Source organism: Peromyscus californicus, unplaced genomic scaffold (genome assembly GCF_007827085.1).
Source record: "Peromyscus californicus insignis strain IS unplaced genomic scaffold, ASM782708v3 Scaffold_1__1_contigs__length_55948999, whole genome shotgun sequence".
Classification (NCBI taxonomy): domain Eukaryota; kingdom Metazoa; phylum Chordata; class Mammalia; order Rodentia; family Cricetidae; genus Peromyscus; species Peromyscus californicus.
In genome coordinates this window covers 30,077,276-30,095,757 of record NW_026294492.1, presented here as the reverse complement: position 1 = coordinate 30,095,757, position 18,482 = coordinate 30,077,276, and the positions used below count along the sequence as shown (strand labels likewise).

Genomic DNA, 18,482 nt, shown 5'->3' with positions numbered 1-18,482 from the left:
CTGCATTCACGTGCACATGCACACATGCACACATGCACACATGCACACACCTACACATAATGAGAAAAGATTAAAGCAGCCAATCCTTTTTTAAAAAGCATTTATCTTCTCACTCAAGAAACAAAAGTTATCCCTCTGCTTCATTCTATCAGATATCAAGTTTACAAATTATGATTTTCTTTTCTTTTTCAGAATTAAAATTTTAGAAATGTTTAACTCTCATAATCTCCAATCTGTGTTCTCTCGGTTCATTGAACCGCCGCATATTGATTCTCTTCGTGCCTCCAAAGTGCGGTTGCGAGACTTGGGAGCCTTGACTTCAGATGAAAAGCTGACCCCGCTGGGCTACCACTTGGCCTCGCTGCCCGTGGACGTGAGGATCGGCAAACTGATGCTGTTTGGGGCCATCTTCCGCTGTCTGGACCCTGCCCTCACCATTGCTGCCAGCTTGGCCTTTAAGTCCCCTTTCGTAAGTGAACGTTTGTCTAAATTGGAGTTTATGTCACAGGTCTGTCTGGAAGGAATCTTTAGGTATCAGAGGTATGTGAGACCTCTAAAGATTTGCTTATATGTGTGGTGTGAAAATTTTCCTTAGAAAGTTTATATCCACCCCCCCAAAAAAACCTTGGGTATTAGAGGTATAGCTATTAAAATAATGTATTTTTTGTTTGCTATTGCTTATTATAGAAAAATCAAAAACAGTAAGCCAGCAGGATATTCCTATATAATTTCAAAAGTTAATGAACACATTTATCAACTTTAAAAAGTAAGTTTTGAAATATAATGTGCACATACAGTCCACCCATTTACAAGTATTTCAGTCAACAGCCTTTTTTTTTTTTTTTTTTTTTTTTTTTTTGGTTTTTTTCGAGACAGGGTTTCTCTGTGTAGCTTTGCGCCTTTCCTGGAACTAGCTTTGGAGACCAGGCTGGCCTCGAACTCACAGAGATCCACCTGCCTCTGCCTCCCGAGTGCTGGGATTAAAGGCGTGCGCCACCACCGCCCGGAACTCAGTCGACAGCCTCTAAGACTTCAAGTGTAACGCTTGCTGGCATGTGTGAGGCCCGGGCCATCTCCAGCACTGAGACGGGGAGATGCATAACCAACCACCCCACTAGGGCCAGTTTTCTTTTCTTTCTTTTCTCCGGAGCTGAGGACCGAACCCAGGGCCTTGCTAGGCAAGTGCTCTACCACTGAGCTAAATCCCCAACCCCTAGGACCAGTTTTCAAGGCCAGCCTGAGCAATATGGTGAGTTCCAAGCCAGTCTAGGCTACGAATAGAATCCCTGTCTCAGAAATCTAAAAGAAAAAGTAAGTTGGGTATGAAGCTTCGTATTCTGGAGGCAGAGGCAGCGGGATGACCACCACAGATTTGAAGCCAGTTTAGTCTACATAGCAAGTTCCAGGCCAGCCAGAGCTTCAGTGAAACTGTCTTAAAAACAAAATCAGAGGGGCTGGAGAGATGGCTCACAGGTTAAGAGCACTGGCTGCTCTTCCAGATGACCAGGGTTCAATTCCCAGCACCCACATGGCAGCTCACAGCTGTCTGTAACTCCAGTTCCAGGGGCTCTGACACCCTCACACAGACACATGTAGGCAAAACTCCAATGCATATAAAACAAAAATAAATCATTACAAAAAGAAAGAAACAGCCAAACAAATAAAAATAAATAAATAAAATGAGTAGGTCTTTGATGACTATGTTTTGCCATTTGGTACTAAAAGAATTGCTTATCTTGGGCTCATTTTGAACTCACAGAACAAAAAGGCCATTCGTTAGCTTCACTATCCTGCTTGCCTTGAATAAGCCTCTACGTGGAGTAGTACACTTTGTACCGTGCAAGATGCTTTCCCAGGTAGTGGGTTTCAGCAGTAGGAAAGTGCCATTTGAAACCTCAGATAAACCTGTCCTGCAAATCCATGTCCCTCATTCAGGTGTCTCCCTGGGATAAAAAAGAAGAGGCCAATCAGAAAAAGCTGGAATTTGCATTTGCAAACAGTGACTACCTGGCCCTTCTTTGTGCTTATAAGGTAAGGGAACCCCAGAGCTTCGGTTTGTGGCCACAGTTGGCACCGACATCAGAGGAAGTTCAGCTTGATTTTCTCCACCATTTAGGGTTGGCAGCTGAGTACAAAAGAAAGCGCGAGAGCGGGTTATAATTACTGCAGACAGAATTTTCTGTCAGGAAGAACTCTGCAGGTGAGCTGCTTCTATGCCATCCCTCATTCGTGTTCACTGTGGTAGCTCGCAATTCCGCAGAGGGGTGGCAGCTTTACCTCACTTGTCCTGTCTGGACGGTGGAAGTGTTATTTCTGAGCATGGTTGGCTTTCTTGGCTATGCAGAATGGGTTCCTGAGCTAGATGATGTGAGGCTTTTCAGTGATGAAACTTTGATCTGACCTGGTTTTCCACATTGCTGAATGTGTGCTTCCTTCATGTGAGGAACAGAGTAGACTGTCAGCATGATAAGGATGGCTGCTCATTGGAAGTCCATCTCCCCAGTGTTGGAGCGGATATTAATCTGGATCCTTAAACCCCTGAATTGTGTGCCAAGTTATGTGCATGTGAGTGCATGCGTGCGTGCGTGCGTGTGTGTGTACACTGTCTCAAGAGATTAACTATAGCTCTCACCACACGCTCAGTGGGGTCGATGACCATCCCTAACCTCCTAACTCCTAGGGCAATACCCAAGAACTAATACTGAGTAAGACTTCCTTGGTTAATTTTTCCAATGTCCACCAGAACATGCTGTTTGTCAGTGGTGAGCGTAGAAGGGATAAAGCAGTGATGGAGCAGATCTTACAAGCTTGGTTTTTTTTTTTTTTTTTTTTTTTTTTTGGTTTTTCGAGACAGGGTTTCTCTGTGTAGCTTTGCGCCTTTCCTGGAACTCACTTGGTAGTCCAGGCTGGCCTCGAACTCACAGAGATCCGCCTGGCTCTGCCTCCCGAGTGCTGGGATTAAAGGCGTGCGCCACCACCGCCCGGCACAAGCTTGTTTTATTAAAGATCTGGAGGCTGCAGAAATGGGGGACCAATGGGACATAAAGTCCATGTTGTGGGTGCTTCTGCTCCCTGCATCTGTTCCTCTGCCTCTGTCAGATAAGTTCTGCCAGAGTAGAGACCTTGCCTGTTTGGTTCGGACTGGCTCCAGCATGCTAGGCAAACCCTCTGCTCCTATATATTCGTCCCACTTCTAAGGCGATGGGCTCTTCCTGTGTTGCTGAGGCTGTCCCCAAACACCTGGACTCCAACAGCCCTCTTGCCTCTCTCTGCCTTCCAAGTAATGAGACCGCAAACACGAAGCTACGGCATTGGTCCTCAGCCTGTATTTGAGCAAAAGCCACAGACAAAGACGTTTACACTTTGTAGTGTCTAAATCTAAAGCACTTACTAACATCCCCATCCCTGGCATCACCAGTGATCCAGTAAGACGGCGAGTAGAAAAGGAGGGGAAGTTCTGAATGAGTTCCACTGAGAGAAACAGTATCCATTCTAGGCTCAGGGAAGGAACTGACGGGACTTGGGTAGAAATGCAAACAGAAGGATCCAAAACTAAAGCGGCCAACGGTACCACAAGCAAAATAAATTACCTTTGTTTTGACCATCCCAAGAATTTGCAGATCAGACTTACCACACCCCAGTTAAAATGTGTGAAGTGTAATATGGTGTTCAAGAAATGATCATCGGGGTTTTCAAAGGCTTTGGACTTCCTGTGACTGTCTCACTCTGTCTGCCAGTTTGTAGTAAGTGGAAGCCACCTTTTAAAACTGATAGACAAGATTAACCCTGTCTTGTTAGATATCCGTCTGCACTCATTGCGCATCACTCCTGTGACGCATTTTGAGCCAGTCACCCTTGATGAGTCCATAGCTCCTTCTTTGAAAATCTGTCCCTCCTTTCAGGAAATGGCCAGCCTCAAACGGCAGTTCACTGAACTGTTGTCCGACATCGGGTTTGTGAAAGAGGGACTCAGAGCAAGGGACATTGAAAAAAGGGCCCAAGGAGGAGATGGTGTCCTGGATGCCACAGGAGAAGAGGTAAAGAATGAATACACATTGTCTTGTTTCCCTGTGATTCCAATAGCGTGTGACTGAAATATGGCCGCTCTTCACTTCAGCCCAGTGGGCAGGGGCTAGTGGCACTCTTGATTTTCCCCTGCCCACAAATCAGCTAACATGAATGAGATCAGGAGTCTTTCTGTTTGTTGTCAACATTGTTTTGTCTTTAAACTTCACACTTGTTCTGGATAACTCTGTAATTAACGGTGGAGTCTAGTAAGGCTTCTCAAAGCAGGCCAGCCTTTTCTAACAACGTCTTGGGTGTACTTACAGAAAGAGTACTTCTTCCAGATGAACTTACGTTCCTTTGTTCTAAAAGCAATCAGTATTTGCCAGAGTCTGGCTGTCACACATACCAGACCCTTTCTCTCCATGATGCTATCAACAGTGCCTGCGTTTGTCTGTTTAAACCTGTACGGAAAGATCACTTAGATCGTGCCAGGAGCCTCGGGGCATGGCACCGATTTCACCTTGGCCCTATGGAGGGCCCCTAACCACATCACAGCAAGAACACAGGCTTCATAACTGCTCTGCATGCATCTAGAATCATCGTGGATTCTTTAAGATACATCCTGTGTGACTGTGGTCTGGGAGACTTATTCTCTGCTTAGAAATTTTATAATTGATAGGAAGGTACTTTTTTGTCTTAAGATAGACATCAAATGAAATATGATGGCTAGGCATGGTGGTGCAAATGGATCTCTGTGAGTTCAAGGCCAGCCTGGTCTACATAGTGAGTTTCAGGCCAGCCAGGGCTACATAGTGAGACCCTTTGTCACAAAGCAAAAAGAAAGAACTATGATGGTAAACACATTACCTGCTCAAGCATCTCGTGTGGATAATGCTGTGTTTCTCTCCTAGGCAAACACCAATGCCGAAAACCCCAAGCTGATATCAGCAGTGCTGTGTGCTGCTCTGTATCCAAATGTAGTGCAGGTACCAGAACGCTTTGCCTGACCCTTCCTATGTCTTGTTTTATGAGTATAAAAGGATAAACTTAAAATACGCTCATTAGTCATCTTAAAGAGATACGCACAGACCACAAGGTTCCCCAATTCACTCATTCCCAATTGAGGATGTAAGTGAACCTACAATGCACATACAAAAAGAGTACCCAAGTTTAGTAGTGTAAAGAAACACAAATTTACACAAAGAAACAGACTGGTTTTCTTATAAAACTGGCACACAAAAAAAATTCAATGATTGGTACTGATGCTGAGCGAGTCCTTCAATTACCACTGTGGGTAAGAATAACTTACATAACATCTTAACTGTGCTCTATTTCCAGGACTATTAGAGAAATTTTGTAAATATGCACAAAGATACAGCCAGAGGACACATACTCAGCAGACTGTCTAAACTTACAGTAGTGTGTACCAAGTGTGTACAGGTGCATACCTGTAATCACTGCACATGAGAGATGGAGGCAAGAGGCTGGAAGTTCAAAGGCAGCCTCAGCTACACAGTGCAAGGTCACATGGACTACAGGAGACCCTCTCTTAAAAAAAAAAAAAAAGGGTGGTGGTGGCGCACGCCTTTAATCCCAGCACTTAGGACGCAGAGGCAGGCAGATCTCTGCGAGTTCACGGCCTGCCTGGTCTAGAGAGTGAGTTCCAGGACAGCCAGGGCTACACACAGAAACCTTGTCTCGAAAAAAAGAAAACAAACAAAAAGTTAAAGACAGTCTAATGGTGAAATTATAGATACTTGCAATGAGGTATATATAACTCTTGATAACAATTCCTTAGGAAAATCTTGAACAAATATAAAAATGTGTTCAATATACAGAGTTTAAAAAGTAAGCTATACAACTGGACAGTGGTGGCTCACATCTTTAATCCCAGCACTGGGGAGGCAGAGGCAGGTGGATCTCTATGAGTTCAAGGCCAGCCTGATCTACAAAGTGAGTTCTAGGACAGTCAAAGAAACCTTGTCTCAGAAAAAAAAAAAAAAAAAGCAAGCTATACAAAGCCATGGGCCAGAGATGGCTCAGGGTCAGTGGGGAAAGGTGCTGCCTTGGAGTCTACTGCCCGAGTTGATCCCAGGGGCCTACATGTGGGAGGAGAGAACCAGCTCATGCAAGCTGTTCTCTGACTTCCACATTGGTGTGCATGCCTACACACACACACACACACACACACACACACACACACACACACACACACCAGCACTGGAGAGATGAGACAGGAGGATCACATGTTGAGGCCAACCAAGGCTACATAGTAAGTTCCAGGCTAACCTGGGCTGTACTGTGAGACCCTGCCTTGAAAGAAATGAAACAGAAAAAGAAAGAAAAACTATTCAAACAAGACTTGTTTGTGCCAAAGGATAAGACCTGCAGTGAAAATAAGCCTATCTAATTTTATAAATATTTGTCGTATAGGTCAAGACCCCAGAAGGAAAGTTCCAGAAGACCAGTTCTGGAGTTGTTAGACTGCAGCCGAAGTCAGCCGAGTTGAAGTTTGTTACGAAGAACGATGGATACGTGCACATTCACCCTTCCTCGGTGAACTATCAGGTCAGAATGGCCGTGTCTAGAATGTTTCCTACGGCACCCCCTCGGATGAGAAATGCGGGTTCTAAAGCACACGAGCCCTATTCCGTGACTTGTAGTGTCCACAGCAGCACGTGGATTTAGAGACAGTTGAATCTGTATAAATAGACTGTTTCTGGAAAGGCAGTCCATGTTGAGAACAGTCTACTGTACACAAAAAGTGCTCATTCCTGCTCTCAAATGAAAATTGTTTCTTTGGATTGGTTTAAGAAGTCATGAGCTAATTCCATCATCAGCGTGTTTTTTCAACCTGTTAGCTCCATCCTTCCTTCAGGTGCTGCTGCGAGACTGCAGTCTCTCCCCTGTGGGCTAAGCCCATCCATGCCGCAGTGGTCTAGGTGTCCACTCTGAAGGGCATCGCCTGGTACTAGCACACTTGCTTCTCATTGCTAACTTCCGTCCTCTTGAAACAATGTTCCCTTTGCTCCTGAAATGTCCCCTCCTGTCCTGGTCACCGTCTCCTTTACCAGTTCCCTCCTGTCCTGGTCACTGTCCCCTTTACCAGGTCCCCTCCTGTCCTGGTCACCGTCTCCTTTACCAGTTCCCTCCTGTCCTGGTCACCGTCTCCTTTACCAGTCCCCTCCTGTCCTGGTCACTGTCCCCTTTACCAGGTCCCCTCCTGTCCTGGTCACCGTCTCCTTTACCAGGTCCCCTCCTGTCCTGGTCACCGTCTCCTTTACCAGGTCCCCTCCTGTCCTGGTCACCGTCTCCTTTACCAGGTCCCCTCCTGTCCCTGGTCACTGTCCCTTTACCAGTTCCCCTTCCTCCGCTCTGAGGCAGGGGTGTGCCTTCCTCTACTTTTCTCATAATAGTGTATATCTACTCCTTGACCCTCCCAGGGCATGCCATCATGATTTCAGCTATCCCCTGTATACTGACCCTAAGTCTATCCAGAGCTCAGCATTTTCTGAGCTTTCCTTCTAGAAAACAGCGGCTGTCGTAAGTCACCACAGATCAAACCCATCATCCCGGTCCACCATTCTCTCTGTGCGTACTGTCCTGGTAAATGCCACCATCTGAATCAGAACCTGGTGTCGTGAAGACTTCTGCGCTTTTCTTCATACTGATTCAGTTGGTCACCAAGTCCAGGCAGTGCCACATTTGCCTCTTCTCACTCCACTGCCACTTCCTCAGTGCCAATCACAAACTCTGTCTCATGCCCAGAGTGCTGTGATAGTCTCTGGAACTCTCCCCAGCCTTCCTCATTGCTCTTTGGAATAGTTCCATCTTTCCTTAAATATTCATACAATGAGTCTACTGTAGACTCCCACTTGACCCTTCACATCTGGTCCCTGGCCCCTCAAAACCCACTTCTGGGCTGGAGAGATGGCTCAGAGGTTAAGAGCACTGACTGCTCTTCCAGAGGACCTGAGTTCAATTCCCAGCACCCACATGGTGGCTCACAGCCATCTGTAATGAGATCTGGTGCCCTCTTCTGGCCTGCAGGCAGACATAATAAATAAATAAATCTTTAAAAACACACCCCACTTCCTCTGCCATTCTGCATGCTGCAGAAATGCATACAGTGAGACAGTGTTCCTCCTACACCAACTGTCTGGTGTCATGTAAGAAGACCCGCTGCTCCTGTCCCCAGAGTGACAGTCTCATTCCCCAGGAAGCCCATGCTTACCCCAACATTTCCACTAAGAATCATTTCCTCGCTGGGGGTGTAGCTCAGTGATAAAGTGCCTGCCTGGTATGGCAAGGCCCTGTGTTCAACCTTCTGCACTTCTTAAAATGAACAGAATTTCCTTAGTGTGTCTTTAAAAAAAGGTTTATTTATTATGTATACAGTGTTTTATCTGCATGTGTGCCTACACGCCAGAAGAGGGCACCAGATCTCATTCTAGGTGGTTATCAGCTACCATGTGGTTGCTGGGTACTGAACTCGGGACCTTTGGAAAAACAGTCAGTGCTCTTAACCCCTGAGCCATCCCTCCAGCCCCTCCTTAGTGTCTCTTTCCCTCTAAATTCCTCTCCCTCCACTGTTCCACTGCCATGGAGTATGAATTGGTGCACCATTCTTACTCCATTACTCTGTCCTGGAATTGTAAAATCCCTGAAGACAGGAATTGATGCCTTTTTACATTTCCAGAGTCTAGCATGTTGCATGGCTAGAAGTAGATGCTCACCGAAGCTTTCAGGAGATGGAGGAAAAGAGGAAAGAACAGAGGAAGAGAGAGCCGGGCAGAGTGCTGCACGCCTTTATCCCAGCACTCGGGAGGCAGAGGCAGGTGGATCTCTGTGAGTTTGAGGCCAGCCTGGGCTACAGAGTGAGTTCCAGGACAGCCAGAGCTGCACAGTGAGACCCTGTCTCAACACAAAACACAACAAAAGGGGGCGGTGGAGTGAGGTCAGCCTCATGTTGCTGTTGAGGAAAGTAAACCATGAGCAGGTTCTCCTGGAACTCAGAGGAGCCTGAGGACCAGGGGGTCACCCGCTCTTCCTGTCTCTGACTTTAGACAGCAGGGGTCTGAGTTAGCTTCGCCCTCTTTTCAGTCAGCCCCGTGGCAGACAGAGTCACTGACGCCTCCCTCCATGTAGTACCTGCTAGTCCCAGCTCTGTGTTGGGCACTGTTGTAGGCATGACTCTTGCAGGCCATGAAGGACAGTAAGTGAGCAGGGTCCTCCTCCCTCAAGCGGTTTGGTTTAGCTGGGGAGAAGGTGGGAAATAAGCCAATACTGGTCAGTGGCAAATGCCCTAGAGAAAAGATAAGCAAGGCAGGTAGTAAGACTGAGAGAGGGGCCCTTTTCTGCAGGGCAGTCTGGGAAGAACAATCAGGTCCTGAATGAAAAGTGAGCCATACAGATCTCTAAGGAGAGAACATTCCAGTACAGGAAATAAGTACCAAGACCCGGAGGTAAGAGTATGTTTGGGATGTTGCAGGATATGCAAGAAGGCACCAGATCCTAGAGTTCAGTGGGATGTCTGATCAAGGCGGCAGGGACAGGAGGTGTCCAGGGACAAATGGACCAGGGTTGGGTCGTGTCACACCCTGTAGGCCATGGCAGGGAATTTAGATTTGTATCCTTTGGGGAACTAGTGGAGTGTTCTGGCCATAACTGAAAGATCACTGTGGCTGCTGTGGAAAGAGGCTGTAAAGATGCGGAAGTAGCAGCAGTGTGAGGTCAAAAGAAGCCCTGCAGTGGTCCAGTGAAGGTCATGGTTCACCGTGAGGTCCGGCTCCTCTGTACTTTAAACACACAGCTGGCAGGACTTGACGGTGATCCAGATGCAACTGGGAGAACTGAGCCTCACACACGGGGGCAGGTGGAAGTGAGGAGCTGTGGAGAGAGGGAATCAAGGGTTCTTTTAGGTGTTAGCTTGTAGAGGACCCAGGTTCAATTCCCAACACCCACATGAATGTTCACAACTGTCTAGTTCCAAGGGACCCGATGCCCTCTTCTGACCTCCCTAGATGCACATACATGCAGGCAAAACACTCACACATAAAAATAAAATGAATAAATCTAAAAAAATTAAACATTGTATCATGTATACAGGTATCATAACATCACAAAAGGCCCCATAAATACATACAGTTTTACTTTAGGGTTCAGTTAAAAATCTGGGTGCTAGTGAGATGGCTCACCAGGTAAAGGTGTTTGATGCCAAACCTGACAGCCTGAATTCCGTCCCTGGGACCCCGACAGGAGAAGAGAACTGAGTCCTGCAAGTTGTCTGACCTTTACATGTGTGCTGTGGTACATGCATGCACACACGTGTCCACACAGACAAAGAAATAAAAATAGTTTAAAAATGTATTTTTGAAAACATCTTTTGGACACCAAAAGAAGTTGTTTGTTTTCTAGGGTACTAGGGATTGAACCCAAGGCCTTGTGCATGCTAGGCAAATGCCCTATCACCGAGCTACATCCCTGCCCTAACAGTGAGATGTCTGCAAAGTGTTAGGTGCTTATTAGATGTCTAAATGGATAGTCTGGTAGGTAGTCACACATAAAAACATGAAGTCCAGAGGAAAAGTAATTGGGAATCCTTATTGGCAGCATTGAAATCCACAGGACTGGTGGGAATCATTGTCATCTGAGGTTTTATGTTACAGGTCAGACACTTCGACAGCCCCTACCTGTTGTACCATGAGAAAATCAAAACTAGCCGGGTGTTCATCCGAGACTGCAGCATGGTGTCTGTGTACCCCCTGGTCCTGTTTGGAGGAGGCCAAGTGAACGTGCAGCTTCAGCGGGGAGCGTTCGTTGTCTCCCTGGATGATGGCTGGATCCGGTTTGTAGCTGCTTCCCATCAGGTAAAGGAATAGCTAATCTGTGTAAAGGCTTAGGTCAGGAAGAGCTTTGGTGATGTGAAATGAAGGACATTCAGGACCAAGAACAACAGAACTGATGGACGGCAAGAGTGGAGCCAACCTGAAGCAGAGAAGGACCCTAATAATAGTGCCAGGAAACACCTGGGCCAGGGACACCTGGGGTGGGTTAGAATTGATGTAAAGGTTTAAGGTCAGAATCTCAAGTATTTGGGGGGCTGAGGCAGAAGGATTACTGTGAGTTTGGGAACAACTAGAGTTATATAGCAAAGCCTTGCTTCCAAAACAAAAACCAAAAAAAGCAGAATCTATAAAGAAAGGGTGTTGGAACCTCCTTAATGTTATAGAACTAAGCAAAAATCAGATAAAGATCACCCTGATCTTTCCATTACCATGAAAAAAAAAAATGGTCAGGCCATAGCTCATTGGTAGGCCCTGGGTTTAATCTCCAGAACCACAAAAATAAAGATACAATGAAAGGAACTGTGTATAGCCATAGTCCCAGTCACCGAGGAACCTGAGGCAAGAGGATCAGTTGAGCCAGGTACTTAAGACTAGCCTAGGCCACATAGTAAGACCTTATCTTTAAAAAAAAAAAAAAAAGCCTGAGAATATACCTCAGTGTTAAAGCATGCAGTCAGCATGTGTAAAGCTTTGTATATAATACCCCAGTACTACCCAAAAAAGTGAAAGAAAATAGCTGAAATTAATCTTTATATATTTTATTAACCTAATATACCCAGCATGTTTTAATTTCAACATGTAATCAATATAAAAAGCACTGGGTTATTTTACACTCTCTTTTCATATTAAGTGTTTAAAGACAGGTGTGCATTTTCACTCTGGCACATCTCAGCCTGAACCAGGCACAGTTTATGTGCTTATCAAATAACCACATGTGACTAGTGGCTATCCCAAATCAAGGGGCCGGCAGGGCTGGTTTGGTGCAGCAGCAGCTCAGGGACAATAAAGGCCCACTCTGCTTGTGTGAGCAAGATGGCTGCCGCAGATCCTGACTTCACATCTGCACAACGTGCCATCCCAAAGAGGAGACGAATCTCCAGGCCTCCATTAAAGCTTCCCTCCTAAGGGGTGGTGGCGGCATGTGTTTATAAACCCAGCACTTGTACGCCGAGGTAAGTGCTTCATTTTGAGTGTGTGGCCATCTTAGGATACATAGTGAGTTCAAGGTCACATGGTGAGACCCTAGCTAAAACAAGACAAAAGCCCTTGCATCATAGTAACACCTATAGTCCCAAAATAAGAGGTATCAGGAGCTTTATAAGTATGAGGCTAGCCTGAGCTATGTAAGGTCTTGTTCAAAAGCAAAAACCAAAAAGTGACTGTTGAGATGGCTTAGCAGTAGGGTGCTTGCTGCCAAACCTGACAACCAGAGTTAACCCTCAGAACCCACTTAGGAGGAGGAGAAAATGGGCTTCTTCAGGTTGTCTGGACCCTCACGTGCATGCACACACAAATACACCAATAAAAAAATGCACTCATGGTTTTTAAGAAGCTCCCACTGGACTGGAAAGATGGCTGGGTGGTTAAGAGCACTGGCTTCTCTTCCAGAGAACCAGGGTTCAATTCCCAGCACCCACATGGCAGCTCAAAACTGTCTATAGACAACTCCAGTTCCAGGGGATCCAACACCTTCACACAGACATACATGCAGACAAAACACCAATGCACATAAAATAAAAATAAAAAAAAAAAAAAAAAAAAGCTCTCCCTGAACATAGAGCTCACACCTGGAATCCCAGCATTTAGGAGGATGAGCTGGAAAGATTCGTGAGTTCGAGGCCACAGCCTGAGCTACAGTGTGAGACTCTCTCAAAAGCCCAGCAAGGCTGGAGAGGTGGCACACCAGTAAAGCACTTTCTGTGTGAGCGTGAGGACCTGAATTCAGATTGCCACACACACACCCGCGTTTGCATGCACATGGATACACAGACACAAGGTCAACAAGCTGGACTATGGCAACACACTGTGACCCCAGCACTCACAGGCTGGGGTGAGAGCATAAAAGTCCCAGGCCAGGCCGGGCGGTGGTGGCGCACGCCTTTAATCCCAGCACTCGGGAGGCAGAGCCAGGCGGATCTCTGTGAGTTCGAGGCCAGCCTGGGCTACCAAGTGAGTCCCAGGAAAGGCGCAAAGCTACACAGAGAAACCCTGTCTCGAAAAACCAAAAAAAAAAAAAAAAAAAAGTCCCAGGCCAGCTGACTACATAGCAAGAGCTTCTCTCTAAACAAATAATAAATGATGTGACAGAGACAAATTAGTAACAAATAGATATGCCTATAATGGGCCTCATTAGTATCTTGCAGAATGATAATGTATTCTAAAATAATGTCAGAAATCCTAAGTCATGGCGATCATAACTGGGTATTTCTCTATGAAAACCTTCCTCTCTGCTCCCAGCACGGCTAATACCGCTGCTCTCGTTGCAGATAGCCGAACTGGTGAAGGAACTTCGCTGTGAACTTGACCAGCTCCTGCAGGACAAAATCAAGAACCCGAGCATGGACCTGAGTACGTGTCCTCGAGGCTCTCGGATTATCAGCACGATTGTGAAGCTTGTCACCACACAGTAGAAACTGCTGGGCCTGGGGTGCCCGCTCTTCACCACCTTGTTCCCCTGCAAGTCACAGGAGCACTTCTACCTCGGACGAGACCTGGCCTGGGGCTGGCCCTGGGGAGGCGGGGGGGGCACAGAGCCTGAGCGCTGAGCCAGCCGAGGCTCCACAACCAGAGACATTTTCCACACGTGCTGTTTCTGAGAACGTGGGGACACTCCCGGCACAATTTGGAGTGTCTGTGTAGGACAGTCTGAAACCCAGCTGGCCTCTTTGTGACTGTACCAAACTGAATGGAATTCACCTCATAACTCAAAAGTGAATGTTTAAGACAAGGTTCTGTCTTAACCTATGTATTCTTCTTCTCCTACTTCTCATACTTTTTATTATGCATTGTCTATACATGATGGATACTTCTTTTCTCCTGTTTTTTTTATTGGGCATGAGGAGAAATGTTTTGTTTGATTTTCCCATCATAGTAAAGGCTTACCTGAGAGAACTCAAATGAGAAAGAAATCATGTGAGTAAGAAAAATAAAAATCTCATTTTAGACCTGGCTGTGGAGTAAGCTTATTTGTAGGGCTTTTATTTTTATTCCTAAAAGATCAGCTTTTAAAAAAGAAGTAAAACCCTGTCTTCAGAGAGAAAAATAGGGCTGGAGAAATGGCTCGGTAGTTAAGAGCACTGGCTGCTCTGCCAGAGGACCAGGGTTCAATTCCCAGCACCCACATGGCAGCTCATTACTGTAACTCCAGTTCCCAGGGATCTGACACCCTCACACAGACACACATGCAGGCAAAGCACCAATGAACATAAAAATAAAATAATTTTTAAAAAAGAGAAAAATTATAAAAGTAAGTTAATTCTACGAGGGTACTAAAATGCAAGCTGGCCTCCTCCACAAGACCCATTAAAAGCAGGACGCCCCTCATGTTTTCATTGTCTAACTTCTACACTTAAGACTCTCGACTTGCTCTTTTTGCCTCATCTACGGCGAGAATGAAGACCATCCTCAGCAATCAGACTGTCGACATTCCAGAAAATGTGGACATCACTCCGAAGGGGTGCCCAGTCATTGTGAAGGACCCCAGAGGAACCCTCCGGAGGGACTTCAATCACATCAATGTAGAGCTGAGAGTCTCCCTGGGAAGAAGAGGCTCCGGGCTGACAAACGGTGGGGTAACAGGAAGTGGCCACTGTCTGAACCATCTGCAGTCACGTTCAGAACATGATCAGGGGTGTTACACTGGGCTTCCGCTACAAGATGAGGTCTGTGTATGCTCACTTTCCCATCAACGTCTTTATTCGGGAGGATGGGTCTTTGGTTGAAATCTGAAATTTCTTAGGTGAAAAATAGATCCACAGGGTTCGGTTGAGGACAGGTATTGCTTTTTCTGTCTCTCAAGCCCAGAAGGATGAATTAATCCTTGAAGGAAATGATATTGAACTTGTTTCAAATTCAGCGGTTCTAATTCAGCAAGCCACAACAGCTCAAAACAAGGATATGAGAAACGTTTTGGATGGCATCTGTGTGTCTGAAAAGGGAACCGTGCAGCAGGCTGATGAGTGAGACCTGAGTTACCCAGCTCCAGAAACAAGATCCTGAATTTTAAGTACAATTTGGGGGGTCTTTTGGGACTATAAGACTTTAAAAAAAAAAAAAAGACTTTACTGTGCATGGAAGATGACTCAGCAGTTAAGAGCACTTGCTGCTCTTCCAGAGGACCTGAGTTCAGTTCCCAAAACCCGTGTCAGGTGGCTCACGACCATCTCTACCTCCAGCCTCCCACACACCAGACACCGCCGTGAACAACGTATTATTTTAGTTGTTTTTAGGAACTCTAGGCTGCCCCAAATTACCAAGTGTGTTTTAGTTTCAATACATTGGAAGAGCTTGAACTAAGCAATATTTTTTAGTCTCTAAAATGCCTTGCATAAAAAAACATTCATATGCAAAGCACCCTCAGTATTAAATTCTGATTTGCGCTGGGCGGTGGTGGCGCACGCCTTTAATCCCAGCACTTGGGAGGCAGAGGCAGGCCGGATCTTTGTGAGTTCGAGGCCAGCCTGGTCTACAGAGTGAGATCCAGGAAAGGCGCAAAGCTACACAGAGAAACCCTGTCTCGAAAAACCTAAAAAAAAAAATGAAAAATAAGTTCTGATTTGCTACCGCAACAAAGCTCTCGTTACAGAATGAATGAAGCTAAACTCTTCAGAAGAACCAGAGAACTGTTATTCCTCCAAATGACTTTTTTTTATTATTATTATTACATATACACTGTTCTGTCTGCTTGTATGCTTGCAGGCCAGAAGATGACATCAAGTCTCATTTATAGATGGTTGTGAGCCACCATGTGGTGCTGGGAATTGAACTCAGGACCTCTGCAAGAACAGCCAGTGCTCTTAACCTCTGAGCCATCTCTCCAGCCCCACTTCTACCTTCTTGAGTTCCATATATAAATGCCATATAAATACAGGTTAATTAGGTGGGTTTTTTTCTTTATTAAAATTTTTTTATTTATTTTACATACCAACCAGTTTCCCCTCCCTCCTCTCATCCTATTCCCTCCCCCCACCTCCTTTTTAACCCCCCCATCCACACCTCAGAGAAGGTAAGGCCTTCCATGGGAGTCAACAAAGCATGGCATATCCAGTTGAGGCAGGACCAAGCTCCTCCCCCTGCATCAAGGCTGAGCCACCCACCATAGGGAATAGTTTCTAAACAGGGACAGCCCCGGGTCCCACTGCTAGGGGCCACAAACAGACCAAGCTACACAACTGTCACTCACATGCAGAGGGCCTAGGTCGGTCCCATGCAGGCTCCCTAGCTGTCGGTCTAGAGTCCCTGAGCTCCCACAAGCTAGGGTCAGCTGTCTCTGTGGGTTCCCTGCCATGATCTTGAGCCCCCTTGCTCATATAATCCCTCCTCCCTCTCTTCGACTGGACTCCCAGAGCTCGGCCCAGTGCTTGGCTGTGGGTCTCTGCGTCAGCTCCCATCAGTTACTGGATGAAGGCTCTCTGATGACAGTTAGGGTAGTCACCAACCTCATTACAGGAGAAGGCCAGCTCAGGCACCCTCTCCACTATTGATGGCAGACTAAGCTGGGGTCATCCTTGTGGATTCTTGGGAATTTCCCCAGCACCAGGTTTCTCCATAATCCCCTATCCCCTCTATCCCCCCCCACCCCTGCCTCCAATTTACCCAGGAGATCTCTTCTATTTCCCCTTCCCAGGGGGGATCCATGTGTCCCTCTTAGGGTCCTCCTTATTACCTAGCTTCTCCAAGGCTGTGGATTGTAGTCTGGTTATCCTTTGCTTTACATCTAGTATCCACTTGTGAGTGAGTACATACCGTGTTTGTCTTTCTGGGTCTGGGTTACCTTACTCAGGATGATTTTTTCTAGTTCCATCCATTTGCCTGCAAATTTCATGATGTCATTGTTTTTTACCAGTGAGTAATACTCCATTGTGTAAATGTTAGGTGGTTCTTTTATTGAAGAGAAGTATCAGAAGGGAGGTAACAAATCTCACACTGCAGAAATTCAACACATTTGCCTTCCTCCTTGAGTTCCTTCTCTCTTTATAACTTGCTCCCTGGCAAGTAACAAATTTTAATCTTTTTCCTTTCTTTATATATCTGAGTAGTTTAATTTGAATAATACATGTAAGTACAGCATGTAAATCTGAGTCATATAGTAAATGTCAGCTCAGTTTAAACATGTTCCCAAAATGTCATAAGATTTTGAAAAAGGACTTTGTAAAATTAAAACACAAAACTCCAGTGTTCAGAGGCTGGAGAGGGCTGTGGGTAAGAGCTCGCTGCATGAGGCCCTGGGTTTCCAATCCCCAGCACTAGGTAAGAAAGCGGGCAAAGTGGCATGGTAGTGTGTGTCTATCCCAGTGCTGGGTGGGGAAGGCTTGCTGGTGGAGACAGGTGGACTGCTGGAGCCTGTTGGCAAGCCGGCTTAGCCAAACTGGTGAGCTCCAGGTTTGGTGTGTCTCAGGAAATAAGGTGGAGGCTAGCAAGATGGTCAGTGGGTAAAGGAGCTTATTACCACGGCTGAGGACCTGAGTTTGAGCTCCAGGACTCATGGGAAAGAACCTCTCTAACTCCCGCATGCAAGCTGTGGGGCACAGACACTAAATAAGTGTAATTACAAAAATGTTTTTAAGGTGAAGAGCAACTAAGGAAGACACCTATGGTCTATTCCTGGCACACACGCAAAACACACACACACACACACACACACACACACACACAGAGAGTGTGCCGGGGTATGAACTTCAAATGCTCCTCAGACTGGACCTGTGTGGACTCTGCTGTGATATCTCTGATTGCAAGGTTGCAAGGGGAGCGCACTCTGGAGGGGTCTTGTGGGTGGACCCAGTTGTCCCATGAATAATGACTCTGCTCATACTGCTGTTACTTGAACACACCCCCCCACCCCACCCTCCACCCACCCCCTCACCCCATACCCACAGGGAGACACTGCTTTTCCTTCTTAAAGTATGTTGAAATTAATCATAAATCCTGGGGCTTATTTCTCTCCACATTCAAGGGAGAAAGTGCTTAAGAAATTTAGCCAGTTAATCAAAAACAAAAGTAGCTATTGTTTTCAGAAGTTAGATCTCACTCAACCTCCTCCACCCCCATGCTTGGGATAAAACCTCAAGCACTCACATACTAGCATCTGGATCATGAGTCTCTGTCAGTGAATATTTGAACGCTCAGAGGACAGAGTGCCCCAGATGGAAAAGATAAGAGTTTTCCTGTCACAGTAACAGTTTCAGACTGTTCCAGGGTGGGAAGCTTCTTCCACGGCTTTTGGTCTCCTCCCCCATTTGGGGTGGGGAAGTTGGTTGGTTTTTTTTTTTTTTGCAGGGCTGGGATCTGAATCCAGATCCTTGTATGTCCTAGGCAAGTACTCTACCACTGAGCTGTATCCTTAGCTCTTGCTATTCTGTTTTTCAGACAGGGTCTCACTGTGTGGACCAGACAGGTATGGGACTTGGT

At 46.2% G+C, this 18,482-nt stretch overlaps 1 protein-coding gene and 1 pseudogene across 3 annotated transcripts in view; both read left to right on the top strand.

Annotated features, from left to right (window-relative positions):
* The window catches only part of Dhx57 (DExH-box helicase 57), a 50,110-nt gene extending 36,086 nt beyond the window's left edge, over positions 1–14,024 (top strand). For all 3 annotated transcript variants that reach the window (XM_052746361.1, XM_052746362.1, XM_052746363.1), the window contains 8 exons: positions 193–469; positions 1,936–2,031; positions 2,117–2,200; positions 3,903–4,037; positions 4,920–4,994; positions 6,442–6,576; positions 10,677–10,877; positions 13,343–14,024. In XM_052746361.1, the coding sequence (XP_052602321.1) occupies positions 193–469; positions 1,936–2,031; positions 2,117–2,200; positions 3,903–4,037; positions 4,920–4,994; positions 6,442–6,576; positions 10,677–10,877; positions 13,343–13,486 (1,147 nt within the window). In that variant the 3' untranslated portion in view covers positions 13,487–14,024. The remainder of the gene's footprint in view (positions 1–192; positions 470–1,935; positions 2,032–2,116; positions 2,201–3,902; positions 4,038–4,919; positions 4,995–6,441; positions 6,577–10,676; positions 10,878–13,342) is intronic.
* Positions 14,025–14,350: 326 nt separating this feature from the next.
* LOC128115180 (60S ribosomal protein L9-like) lies at positions 14,351–15,038 on the top strand (annotated as a pseudogene).
* The last annotated feature ends 3,444 nt before the right edge of the window (positions 15,039–18,482 follow it).